Source organism: Aptenodytes forsteri, unplaced genomic scaffold (genome assembly GCF_000699145.1).
Source record: "Aptenodytes forsteri isolate BGI_AS27 unplaced genomic scaffold, ASM69914v1 Scaffold92, whole genome shotgun sequence".
NCBI classification, from domain to species: domain Eukaryota; kingdom Metazoa; phylum Chordata; class Aves; order Sphenisciformes; family Spheniscidae; genus Aptenodytes; species Aptenodytes forsteri.
Genome location: NW_008794581.1, coordinates 986,029 through 998,464, shown reverse-complemented (window position 1 = coordinate 998,464; position 12,436 = coordinate 986,029). Strand labels below are relative to the sequence as shown.

General features: G+C 45.9%; 1 protein-coding gene across 1 annotated transcript; it reads right to left on the bottom strand.

The window, feature by feature from the left end:
* Positions 1-5,101: 5,101 nt before the first annotated feature.
* Positions 5,102-10,516, bottom strand: CD180 (CD180 molecule). The gene is made up of 3 exons (XM_009272543.1): positions 10,427-10,516; positions 7,511-7,677; positions 5,102-6,827 (listed from the first exon to the last, which is right to left on the bottom strand). Exons 1-3 carry the CDS (start codon positions 10,514-10,516, stop codon positions 5,102-5,104), a joined length of 1,983 nt encoding a protein of 660 aa, XP_009270818.1.
* Between the last annotated feature and the right edge of the window lie 1,920 nt (positions 10,517-12,436).

Sequence of the window (12,436 nt, the reverse complement as noted above, 5' to 3'; positions counted from 1 at the left end):
TTTTCCTTGAACTGCTTTCACTCCTGTAACTTAAGGCACATCTGTGCTCTACTCAGAGGCGGGCAGTTGTTTGTTTTTTTTTTCTCTGGGGTCAGCTCCACCCCTTAAGGCAAATGCCGGCCAAGGATTTTGCATGAGGAAATGCAGTTTAGTCTGGAGACGGAGGAGGTCTGCATAGCTGTGTATCTCGTCTCAGGCAGTGGCTGGAACCACTGCTCTGCTGTTGGGTAGGTGGGCACGGGGTGGTATTGGACGACATATCCTGACTGGTAGCTAACAATGGCAGTAGGCTGTAACGTGACATTTAAATCTTTCCTCCAAAACATGTATCATCATTCATTATAATAGGTCAGTATGTTTTTAAATACCTTCTCAAAATACCCAATCTTCATTGGTTTTTTTATTCACGCTAAATTTTCAGCTTTAACAAATTCCTGGAGCATGTGTAAGTGCAATGTTTTCTTCAGTTTTGAAATCTCTACCCCTTGAATGTCATCAAATCTCCCTTTATTCTTTTTTTTCTCAGAAGATAAAATAGATGCAGTGAACCAGACAAGGGAGATGGAGCAGAGCACCTTAGTATCCAGTGGCCTCTTTGATGAAGAAAAATCCTTTTGGCAGGAGGAGCAACAGGGCAGGATTATTGCTCCCCTAATTTTCATCTTTCCACTTCTTGCAGAGGAGTGGCATCTATTAAAATACACGTCTTTACTGTTCCATTGCTGGTAGCTCTACACAGCTGGTTGGCACATGCCAGGAACTGTTTGCCTGGCAGGGGGGGGATATTTTTGTTCACATTTTATTATTGCATTGTTTTCTCTGTTTTTTCTCTGTACAAAACCAAGTGCAGCAGTGTTACAGCATCACTTTTGCTGCTTTGCTCTCTGTTTGAAACCAATAGGTGAGGAGAAGCTGCAGGTCACCCCCAAACTTTCCAACTTGCTGTGACCCAGCAGAAGGCAGATAGTCTGCAAAACTGGTGCACTGGCAGGGGGTGTGATGAATCAAGGAGGGGAGAGCAGGATCTGGCAGCTCAGGGAAAAGAAATCAGTAGAGTTGAGAATTGACTCTGGATCTAACTGCTCTGCCTGTTGTGCCATCTCTGGCTGTGGACAGCAGCAGTCACCTCTGCCTGGGGAGGCATAGAAACCTGCGTGCCCAGAGTGAGCCTCCATAGCGTTCAGGGCCAGAGGAAAGGGGTGTTGTAAGGGGTTTGTGTTGAGGAAGAAGTCGGGAGAGAAAGGTTACTGGTGGTATATCTGGCATGGCCTGTTATCCTCACTTCTACTGTTCTAAGAAGAGACTGCACCTCACCTGGGATGGGAATGCTTTCATGGTCTGAAAGGGAAATGTGGGCTCCCTTCTTCAGCACTGAACTCCCAGTTTGCTATGCTCCCTTAGACCCCATATTTTTCTCTTACATAGTTTACAAGACTTAGCAGGGACGTCAACCTTGGATTTGGATGGTAGCTCAGATGGCAGCTCAGAAAGAATAAATCACAGGACAGGAAGATACTAGAGGGTATATGGAGGCATGTCCCAGTTCATGGCTTGGGTTAGCGACAGTTTTTCTTTCCACTGACTATAGTATAATATTTGATTAGCACTGACCAGCTCAATCTCCCAGACATCTGCCAAGGATAGATTTGAATGAACTGAGGGTAGGAAGCAACGCAAGAGGTTATGGTTCAAGCTGCAAAGAATTGGGAGCATCAGGAAAAGTGGAGAAGGCTGCAGAGTAAGACGACTGTAACAACGTAGGTAAGTTCTAGCACACAGCAAGCCCTTCAAAATGCAGGTATTGAATATGAATGAATATATGAATTAGATACAGGGGCAAGAGGATGTCTGAGAGATTTGCTGGAAAAGGATATCATCTGCTGCTGGGGGAGAAGAATTTCCATTGCATTTTCCAGATGAGGAGGTATGGTGTGAGTGAGTGGTTGGGAAGGGATCTCACTTGCTCTCTTTGCAGGTACAGACAAGACTAGTGAATGAGAGAAAGTTCTTAAAAGATGCATCATCGACATTAGGATATTTTTTTTTAAGTCGACAGATTTAGAAATTGGAATCTTCAACCATCCTGTTCAGAGTAAAATCCTCTTTCAGAATCTGACTTGCATCTTACTAGTTTGAGCACAGCTGGGGAAGGAAGAACTTGGCCCTGAGTTTTGGTTTGTCCAATTGAAATAAAGATAAGTGCTTACCAGTCTCTGAAATGTGACTCGTTAGCTAAGATCTGCTCAAGTTTCTTCTCTGTGTAAATACTGATAGCAAATTCTGTTTTGCAATTTTGTGTTGAACCATGACTTCAGTGACATCTGTAGCCCAGGAGCCAGGATGGTGAGTGAGTTCAATCCTGTTAGGCACCGTTCACCTCAGGCGATTCCCTTGTTCTCTCTGTGTGCTGGCTCCCCAGCTGTATTTGAAAAAATAAGAGATAAAAGGACTGGAAACCAAGGACTGCATTAGATCAGAGCTTGACTGGATAAACAAATTCTATAAAGAAAAATAAATATACTGTCTCTTTCCATTTATATCCTTGCTAAGTAATCCCAGAAGACTAAATCTTTGGACTTCAAAAAGTTTTAATATATTATCTGGGCATTCAGTGTATTATAACCGTATATAAATTTTCATTCAGAATAATCAGTCCCTGTATTTAGGACTTGTGTATCCTGAAACATACAGTATATGCTGTTCAGCACTGTTGTTTACATGGCATCCTATGAATGGCATTTTACAGGCAAATAAGAAAGCAGAGATGATACTGTAAAGTAAATCAAAGAGAAAATAAAAATGACAACAGATGAAGATATGGTCATCAAAAACAAGTCATGTAGAGGGAAAGGGATGGGTCACAGGAAAGTCTGTACTTAATACTCTGTGTGCAAATATATATTGCACATTCACTATTTCACCTTTTCAGCCATCTTTGAGTTTTAACCAACTGAAGTCTACACGAGTTTACGCCGTGACACTGAGTAGCGTTTCAGAAACTGGTGGTGTTTAAATCCTGTGTTCTTCTCTCCAAACAAAGGCATTTCAGAAAGCATCAGCCCAACGTGGTTTTCCCTCAAGTTGCTGATATTTATGGATCTTCCACAGTTACTACCTGATACTTGCAGCAATTTTTTTTGTGCCTATCCCAAGCTATGAACTGCATCATGCTCCCTTTTAACTTTGCTATTTGTCTATCACTTTCCTGAACCCACAAATTTAAGAGGGAAACAATGGAAGAAGCAGGTCTCTCTTGGATGGTGCACACACTGGCATTCATGCTGGATTATTAGATAACGCAATTATGGGAGGTTGCTCATTTAATCAGTTGGATTTGCAGAGGGAGGGGAAAATGCACCTTGAACCCTGGGCTGACTTCAGGAGCATCCCTGCCTTGCTCCCAAGGATGAGTCGAGGAGTCCTCGCCTCGGACAATGTGGCTTGCTCGGTGACATTTCTCTCCCTTAGACCAGTCCTTGTGGAAGGGCTCATCTGACGCAGGCAGCCTGTGCAGCTTCGGTGATCTGCAGCTGGGCAGCTGGAGCACAGCGCCTGCTGACAGGGTCAGGAGGAGGTTTCTGTGCAAAGTGTGTCAGCAGCCGCAGAAACAGGGAATATGGATCAGCAATATGGAGAGTTGTGAGGAGACGCAACGTCCTGGTACCCAAAATCTGGGAGTGTTTATAGGCAACTGGAGAAGAAACATCAAACGTTTCTCTCTGTGCACCCTTGGGCAGCACATGGCTACAAAGGCAGGAGGAGGAGAAGCTGTGGGGTAAGGCAGGTAGTGTACGTGATGTGAAGGCATCCGAAAGCTGCACCGGGGAGCAGGGCAAGACTCCACATGGTGCATGCTCTGCCGTGGAGACAGAAGGGTCATACCTTCCGAGAAGGTTGTGTCTACATGTCAGGCTTAGCCTGTTATTAAAGCACTAGTGCCATAAATCATGCTATGGTAACACAGGGCAGGTAAGTAAGCATGGCAAGCTCCTTGGTCAAATGCACATACTCTGTTTTGCCACTGTGTTTATTCACGTGATGGCAGAAAAATGGATTTGGTTGTTTAGCAAAAGTCAATAAGTCGTCTGTCTTTTTTCCAGCCTAGCTGTTGCATATCCCATTGGAGTGAAGAGGCTCTGGCTTCACTCCAGAGATGCACAGCAGAAGCAACGTGAAGTAGCTGTCGGCATGGGGAGCACCCGTGGGATGAGGTTGCTGCTCCCCACTGCACTGCCCCCTTTGCAGTCTCTAGTTTTCTCTCCTGGGCTGGTGCTGGAGGAAACGGTCCACTCCGGGCTGGCACAGGAAAGTCTCATGGCTCTTGGCGTTGGTTTTTTGCCCTGTGTGAGCAAGTGTAGTGCCAAGCACCCGCAGATTCTTGACCAAATCTAAAAGTTTTCTGGTTACATCTGAAATTGTTGCTAGTTCCCTATGGAGTCTAGTTAATAGTACAGGAGCAGGGCCTGCCCTGGGGTGAGAGATGGACAGACAGAGGTTCAATGGCCAGGAACTTTCTAAGGATCAAAAATATTTTAAAGAAATAAGAGAGATGATATAGGCTGTTTCCTATAGTCCTGCACAAGTGGGTCTTACGTGACTATGAATGTTGCGCCTGTTCTTCACAGGAAGTCTTTTTTTTCTTTTTAGTGGAATGGGGTACACTACTGCCAGCTCTTAAACAACATTGTTTTTCAAGGACATTTGATAGAGGGTGAGGGTTTGGTTGGTTTAGGGTTTTTTTGTTGGGAGTGGTGGGTGGTGGTGGCTTGGTTTTCTGTTTTTTAAAGAGAACAAGGTTTGCATTTTGGCCCTTGGATCTTCTCTTTACAGGTGCATTAGCCATAGTAGCTGGGACACCAGGGCTAACATTGAGTGGAACTGGGATTTCTCTACAAGAAAACTTATTCGTGTTCAAGGCTCAGTTCATAGTTTATTTTTCCAGTTCTCAAATAAAATTTTTTCATTATTTTTCTAAAAGTTATAATACAAATGGAAATGGTATTACAAAAGTTAAGAAAATACAGGTCACAAACAAAAACAGTAAGTTGTCTTTCATCTTAATACAATTGCTGTACATCTTTTCTATATCTCTATCATAAACTTACATTTGCTGGTAATTTCGTTTGAAATAGCGAGCACCCCAAATGAAGATGGCACCACAGGATAAAATAGCCAGGACAACTGCAGTGATACCTGCCATGTTGATCCCACAGGAGAGCGAGATGGTGGCCAGCTGAGCCCCAGCTAGCAATTTGGGTTCAGAGCATCTCGTTCCTTCAGGGTCTTCAATTTTATCCAGATTCTGCTTGTACCAGGTGATTAAACCAATATTGGAGCAGGTGCAGTCCAGAGGGTTGTAACTTAAATTGATTATGCAGTGGCCAGCTAGGGATGCTAGGTTGTCACGTGGTAGAATACGGATCCTGTTGTGGGCAAAATTGAGATAGATGTTCTTGAGGTTTGAAAATGCATCTGTGCTGAATGCAAGAAGTTTGTTGTGGCTCAGATCAACATGCCGTAACTTCTTGAGGCTGTGAAATGCTTGGCTGCCTATTGCTGTCAGTTCACAGGATGATAAGATTAGTGCCTCTAAATTGGATAGCTGTTGGAACAGTTTGTCCTTTGGCATGATCCCTGACTCAAAGCTATTTTGACTAAGGTCCAAGAGCATGAGGTTTTCCAGGCCTTGAAAGAGATGCTGAATGCTGGTATTAATGTGGGAGGAGGAAAGATTCAGCACTTGCAAGAGATGCAAATTTTGGAAGGGACCCTGTGAAGTGTTGATATGAAGAGGAGTGAAAGCTAGGTCCAGCACCTCCAGGTTAGCACCATCCTTAATGAACACGTCTTGGAGGTGGAGCCTTATGTTGTGGCTCAGATTCAGGTACTGAAGACTGCTCAAACCGCTCAGTGCTTCGTTACAGCAGTCAAAGCTTTCAATATGACTCTTACTTAAATCAAGATGTTGAAGCTTTGCCAGTTTCTCCAAACAGCCAGAGCCCAGCTGCAGGACCTGCGAGTTCCCCTTGATGTGGAGATGAGTGAGGGAGGGGAAGGCGGCAGAGCTGATGTTACAGAGGTGCTTGAAGGAATTCGCGTTGAGAACTAACTCTGCTAGCGAGTTCATGCCGCTGATGCTGGGGGGCAATGTGCTGATGTGGGTTTGAGTTAGGTCCAGCTTTCGGAGCCTGGTCAAGCACTGAAATGTGTCGGCATTTAGATTTCTGAAGTGCCGTAGCTGCAGATAGAGATCCTTGACAAAGATATTACAGAGGCCTTGTAACACATTCGGGCTTATGTAGGGCTCCTTTTCCACACCATGAAATGTTCCTAGCCAAAGGGTCTGGGCTGTGGAGTTCTGTATCCCCGCCAGGACCCCAGGGATGTCAGCACAGCCCCCAAAGTCCAAACTGTAGAAATGGGACTGGAAAGCTCCAGGTTCAATGTATATAATGTTATTGCCTTTAAAAATGAGAGTTATATTGCTGGTCTTCTGCAGAACACGGACATCTTCTGCTGTGATTGCTCTTATGTTGTTCATTTGAAAGTCAAGGTATTTGAGGTTTTGAGTGGGAAAGTTGGGAGGAAGCTGCAGCGAAGAGATGTGGTTGCTGCCCAAGATGAGGGTATCCAAGCTGTCCAGATTTGTCATTGGAATAAAGGACATACTGGTTATTCCCGTCTGTGTTAAGACAAGCTGCTTCAGGGACCATGGGCCAGCGAATGCTGTGTCAGACAGAAACATGAGCAGGTTTCCGGTCAGCACGATTGTCTTCAGCTTCTTGTTGCTGTGAAAGGCGCTGTCGTACACCCAGTTGATCTGACACCTTGAGAAAGCAACAAGAAACCAGCATCGGTGGCCTGTCTCACAAGACTCTCCCAGTATACATGATAACCCAAACTGTACTTCATACTGTAAGAACTCATGATCAGTTGCCTTCACCAGGATAAAAGCGTCTGTCTTTTCCAGTGACACAGTGACAGTTGCCTGGTATTTGTAAGCTCATGTTGAAATACAGGGTCCTGGTGAGAAACAAAACCTGCCCTGAAATGATGGGTGTGTGGAGGCACTTGTAGAAGTCAGGGAGACATGAGATTTTTAGTGTCCAGCTTAATAAAATGAAAATCTCTTTTCCTATAGAAAAAGCTGGACATTTACAAGGACGAAACCTGTCTTTCTCTAGGGTTTAGGGAACAGTATCTTTATAGAAAAGTGAATTAAAAAATTGCTTTAGTGACTTTGCTGTCACTACTGTCTTAGCAGCAGTAATATGTGGAAAATGCGTATTTCACTCACTGTCCTGCAAATGATTGTCACCAGAGGAGAAGCCTAGATATTGCCCAAGTGTATCAATCCCTGCTTAGCAAAATACTTCACAGCTGTCTGTGAGTGCTACTGGTGGTTTCCCTGTGAAGGCAGGGAGATGCTGCTCTGGTGCGCTCCAGAAGCCGGCGTTGAGCAGGGGGTTTGACCAACCTGATGTGCAGAAGTGAGGACGTTCTCCCGTACCTTGTTAAGTCCAAGTAGAGAAGGGACTTCAGCTCAGAGAAGGTTGAATTCTGGAGGGACGGGAGCACGTTGAAGCTAAAGTCGAGGATTTCGGTTGTGATGGGTAGTTTTTTGGGAATCTCCCTCAGTCCTAAACCTTCACAGCTATAGCTTTTATTTACCGTAATCTGTGGAAAATATACAGTGAAACTGCAAGAGGAATGTACTGCAACTATAAATAGGAAACCGTGGCACTTCAAAAAAAACCGAACAGAATTTTGAATTATTTAAAAACATAGCAGCCAGAACCCTAGGAATACTTAGTGCAGGCTTGTAATGCACAACCCTGGGTTTTTGTGGAGTGTGTTTTTAAAATGAATGCCTTGAATCTCTCTTGTGCTAATTTGAAGTGTCTCATCTGTACTACTTTCTTACTGAAGTTAGCACATATGAGGATTGTTTACTCTTCTGGATGAATTATTAATCCCTAAGAAAGAATCCCTACAAGGTAGTTTTAAACTCTGAATTTCATGAGTCTTGTAATAAAGCTTATTCTAAGAGAAATCTTAAGAAAACCTTGTAGAGGGGAGGTAAAAAAGAGCAGGTCTGGGAATGTTTCTAGAAGGAACATATCCAAATTAATTGGATCTGAACTGCAGTTACACACTGCAGCAAAAGGATGGTGGAAAGGCTTAGCTCAGGCTAGACAAAGATCATATCTGATATGCTGAGTCTTTAAAATTTCTATGAAGGCTTTTCAGTTTAACTGAAGATAAATCGATCTATTATGTAGAGAAGTCTACTGTGTGGATACCAGGGAAATTCATTAAACGTGCTTGACCAGCCTGGTGATTGCACAAAAGTCAATCAGAGCCTGGGACTATGGTATGCAGGGAAACGCCGCCCTGGAATAGCCTGCCACAGCCGCTCAAGGCAGTGGAGATGCTCAGAGCATTGCATTTGTCCCAGCTGCCAAGCGTGATGGGGAGCATGGGTGCAGCCAGCTCAGTGCCACTGTCGTCCTCGCCCAGCCCTGCTCCCAGAGGAAGCCCTGGGTGGTTACAGGGCCAGCCTGGGAGGGATGGGATCCCCGGGGCCGCATGGCAGCTGCAGCTTTGGCAATTTCCTGCTAGGAAGCTCTGAGATGTTCTGCTTGCAGGGAAGTAAAACCATGTATTGCATAGTTGCCCAATCTGACAGTTTTAATGAGATTCAAAGCTATTCTATTAGCCCAAAGAAAGCAAGCACAGGTGGTGGGATGTCCAGTGAGAAATGCACTGGAGCCTGGATTCTGTGATGAGCAGAGGACAGGGCAGGCATGCACCCTGTGGGGCAGGAGCAGGTGGCTCACCAGGGTTTTGGTGAGGTGCACATGCACCCTGGGGAATGGTGCATGAGGTTCGGGTCTTTCCGTCCACGTGGGACTGTGAGCGAGACCAAACCATGTCTCTGCCTGTCTGTGGCTTAGCAGAGGCAGGTGGGCAGTGGAGGCACTTGGTAACCTCGCTGGAGGGGAAAGAGGGGAAATCTGTTGCAAGCCACAAGCTGGACACAGCGAACACTTCCTTCCTTTCCTATAGGTGCAAATCCTGTAACCGGAGGGTGCTGGGGAGCACTGGGGGAGTGCCATGGCCCTGTGATGCTGCAGGCGGCACAGCCCAGTGGGCAGGGACAGAGAGACACTGGCAGCGGCGTGGCGGAGCCGGGAGAGAGTGGAAAGGGACTGTCACAACAAAATGCCCATGCGGGTGGGGAGTGCAGCTCCTCCGCTGTCCCTCTCCCCCTCAGCGTGCTGGGGCCTGGCTGGAGCTCAGTGCTGCGGGGACTGCACCGGGTCCGGCACCAGCAGGGTGGGACGAGCCAGCACTGCCCACAGCTGGGCACTTGGCATGACCTGAGGTGCAGTAAGCCAGCCTGGTACCTGCTGTAGCACGGCGACTTGGCTCCAGCCTAGAAGTGCTGAAATAATACAGCACTGGTAACTACAGGAATGGCAAAATATAGACTTAGAAAAGTCGATGCTTTCAATACTGATAGGCAAAGAAGAACCCATGGAGCTGACTGCCGTGACATGCGGTTTAGACAGATACAAAATGTGTAGCTGTCACTATAAATGAGAACAGTGTCTATGTTTTACCATTCAAATAAATTAGTGAGTAAGCTCTCTCTGTATGCTTCTGGGCATGGAGCAGCTCTCACAGGTTGCTGAGGAGCAACCATCCCCAGGGGGATCCCGGTGTACAACTCAGAGTGCTCAGGAATTTGTACATTTAATTCAGTGAGGAACTTGCTATTGGCCCCAAATGTGGGCTGCGTAGGGCTGGGTTTCCATGGTGCTTCTTCCCTGAATCAAAATCCTTACTTTTTTTTTCCTTGTCTCCCACTTCAAAAAAATAAAATAAAAATCTTATGGATCAGCCTTTTCCCCTGCCCCTGGAAAAACCCTGGTACTTTCTTCCTATTCTCATGTGGTATTGCACACCAACCAAACAACAAACAGGGACACCATCATCCCACCACTGTGTACAAATTCCTGTATGGAGAGTGCAAGCATGAGACAAAAATCCTTATATCTGTCCTCTGTCTAGCTCTGATATCTGCTAAACACCCCTGTGAAACTTTATTGTCCACCCAGCTCTCTGGGAGGTGAAGCATGGTGCTGGTTTGATAGGCTCCCAAAGTCCCCAGCAGTGGCAGGAGAGAGCGTGAGGGTGCATGGACACACGGGTGTGAGGAGGAGGAGAAGGGACAGTGACTGATGTCCCTGAGCACATCTCAAGACACCCGCCTTATTTCTCCAATAAAGGCCTTCAGATCCCCCTGAGAGAAACCCCTTGGGAACTGAAAACAGTCAGACCAGAGATCGGTCTCACCAGAGACCGATCCTCTACACACACATCTCCTGTATCTCGAGAGGGACCGGCAGCTGTCACTCACCTCTGCACACACAGTCTCTGTGGCGCTGGATGCTTCGCAGCTAACGCAGGCGAGCGTTGTGAAAATCAAAAAGTATAAATCACAGGCCATTATGGAGTGAGGCAGGTTGTTAAAATGGATGGTCTTGTGCTATCTTCCCTTAATGAAGGCGAGACAGAGCAGCAAAGGTCAGACAAACTGGGTGAGTTGGCTAGAAAGGAGGTCATAAGGAAAAGAAATGTTTGCTGAACCTCCTGGGTTCAGTGTGAGCAAAACAGTAGTTTTGGAGTGAAAGAGGAACTTCCCTGCTTTAAATATAGTCAAATGACTGTGCACTGATGCTTTTCTGGGGCAGAACAGATTTTTTAAAAATTGAAAGTGAGGGAAATTGGTCTTTATGCTTGTGTAGAATGAAATGTTTCCACTAAGTACAGGGGAGTTAGTTCAGCGTGAAATACGAGGGAGAGCAAGAAAAGGGCAGATGAGACTGCAGCGTCTCACCAAAGGGGCATTTAATGCAATGGAAAGTTTGAGTCAAACAAAATTTGGTGCATCGCTTGTGAAAGTCACAAGAACTTGTAAAACAACTGAAATATAGGCACAAAATCTGTGCCTATGTTGCTGCAAAAAGGATCATGATGCTGAAACATGCTCCTCTTGTTAGAAACAGTAAAGCTGAAAAGCGATAGTTCAATCTGAAAATGAACTCTGTTCCTCTTGTATTTAGATTACAGGTAATGATTAGTTTTCTGAAGGGGGACAATATTTCTAACCATCTCTAAGATGGGCATGCGTGTGGCAGCTGCGGGCGGGAATGTCTGGTCCTCGCTGCCTGGGGTGGTGCTGAGCACTGGCTCTAGCCAGCCGGCTCAACCTGCCTTTTTTTTTTTCCTTTCTTAAATGACTGAGCTATTAGCTTGATAACTTTTTTTCAGCAGGCTTAACTGGTGCTCTTTCTTCACCACCTAGTAGAGAAAGTCATGATGAAAACATACTGGGCTGGGCAAATGTGCCCCAGCACGGTGGGGAGAGGCTGGGTGGGTTGAACTGCAGAGCTGATCCAGCCCTGGTAACTTGATCAGTGAAGCTTCAAGCAATCAAGATGCCATCTGGAGAGCATCAAGCTCAACACCTGGGAAGATAGAGACATCTGGGCTTCTCTGGTGCCAAGGACATGCACAAAATCAGCGGCTTCAGCTCTGAAATAGTGTATGAAGGCCACAGCTGCACTGGTAGCTGGAGTTGATGTGTCTGTCGGGTTTTACCTGAGCTATGCTCTGCTCATCCCTGCAGGTGGCTGGGGAGAGGGGAGCAGTCAATGTGGCAGGAGCAAAGCTTAAAATCCAGTGCAGAGCCGACTCCCTTTTGCATCTTCGCCTAAGCCTCTCGGATGGGCTGTTGCAGCTGGCGGGCATGGAGAGGCCACGGCACCAGTGCCCTGCTGCTGTATTTGGCTGGGGTTTTTTTCCCTCCTCCTTAATTTATAAAATTTAAAAGAAAATAACTTTTCTGAATGACAAGCTAAAAAGCTCGCTCCATATCTCACTAACAGTTCTGCCTCTTTCCCAGCCAGCTCCACGTTTGCTGGAAACCCTGCTCTCCCTGCAGCTGGTAGCAAAAATTTCAGAGGAATTTGTTGTTTGGGATGTTTGCTCATTGTTTATTTGCTATTTTCTATGCTAAGGCTCAAAGGCTAAGGCTCGGGGTGTCCCTGCCCTCCCTGCTGTGCTTTCCTGGCTAGCGGCAGCTTGGACTCGCACTTGCACCCTGTGTCTTGTTTCTGGCAGGCTATAAGCCCTGGTGGCATGGATGTTTCCTCAAACCACCCGTATCAGAAACCTCAAATTTAAGAGGAATATGTTGTTTTGGAAGAAAAGTCCTTTAAATCAGGAGGGGATATCAGCCTCTTCCTGCAGTGCAAGTATATTACTATGTGTTGTGGAATTTACGTGTGACATAAAGGGGTATAAATAACTCCAGAGATTTTTTTTTTGGGGGGGGGGCCTGTTTTTTGAGGAAATGGGAAGCTTT

What these genes read in the sequence shown, in the direction of transcription:
- CD180 (XM_009272543.1), bottom strand. Translation starts at nt 10,516, where the DNA reads ATGGCCTGTGATTTATACTTTTTGATTTTCACAACGCTCGCCTGCGTT. An exon ending in CAGAGACTGTGTGTGCAGAG is followed by an intron (nt 7,678 to 10,426) that starts GTGAGTGACAGC and finishes TATTTTCCACAG; the next exon opens with ATTACGGTAAATAAAAGCTA. An exon ending in CTCTACTTGGACTTAACAAG is followed by an intron (nt 6,828 to 7,510) that starts GTACGGGAGAAC and finishes TGCTTTCTCAAG; the next exon opens with GTGTCAGATCAACTGGGTGT.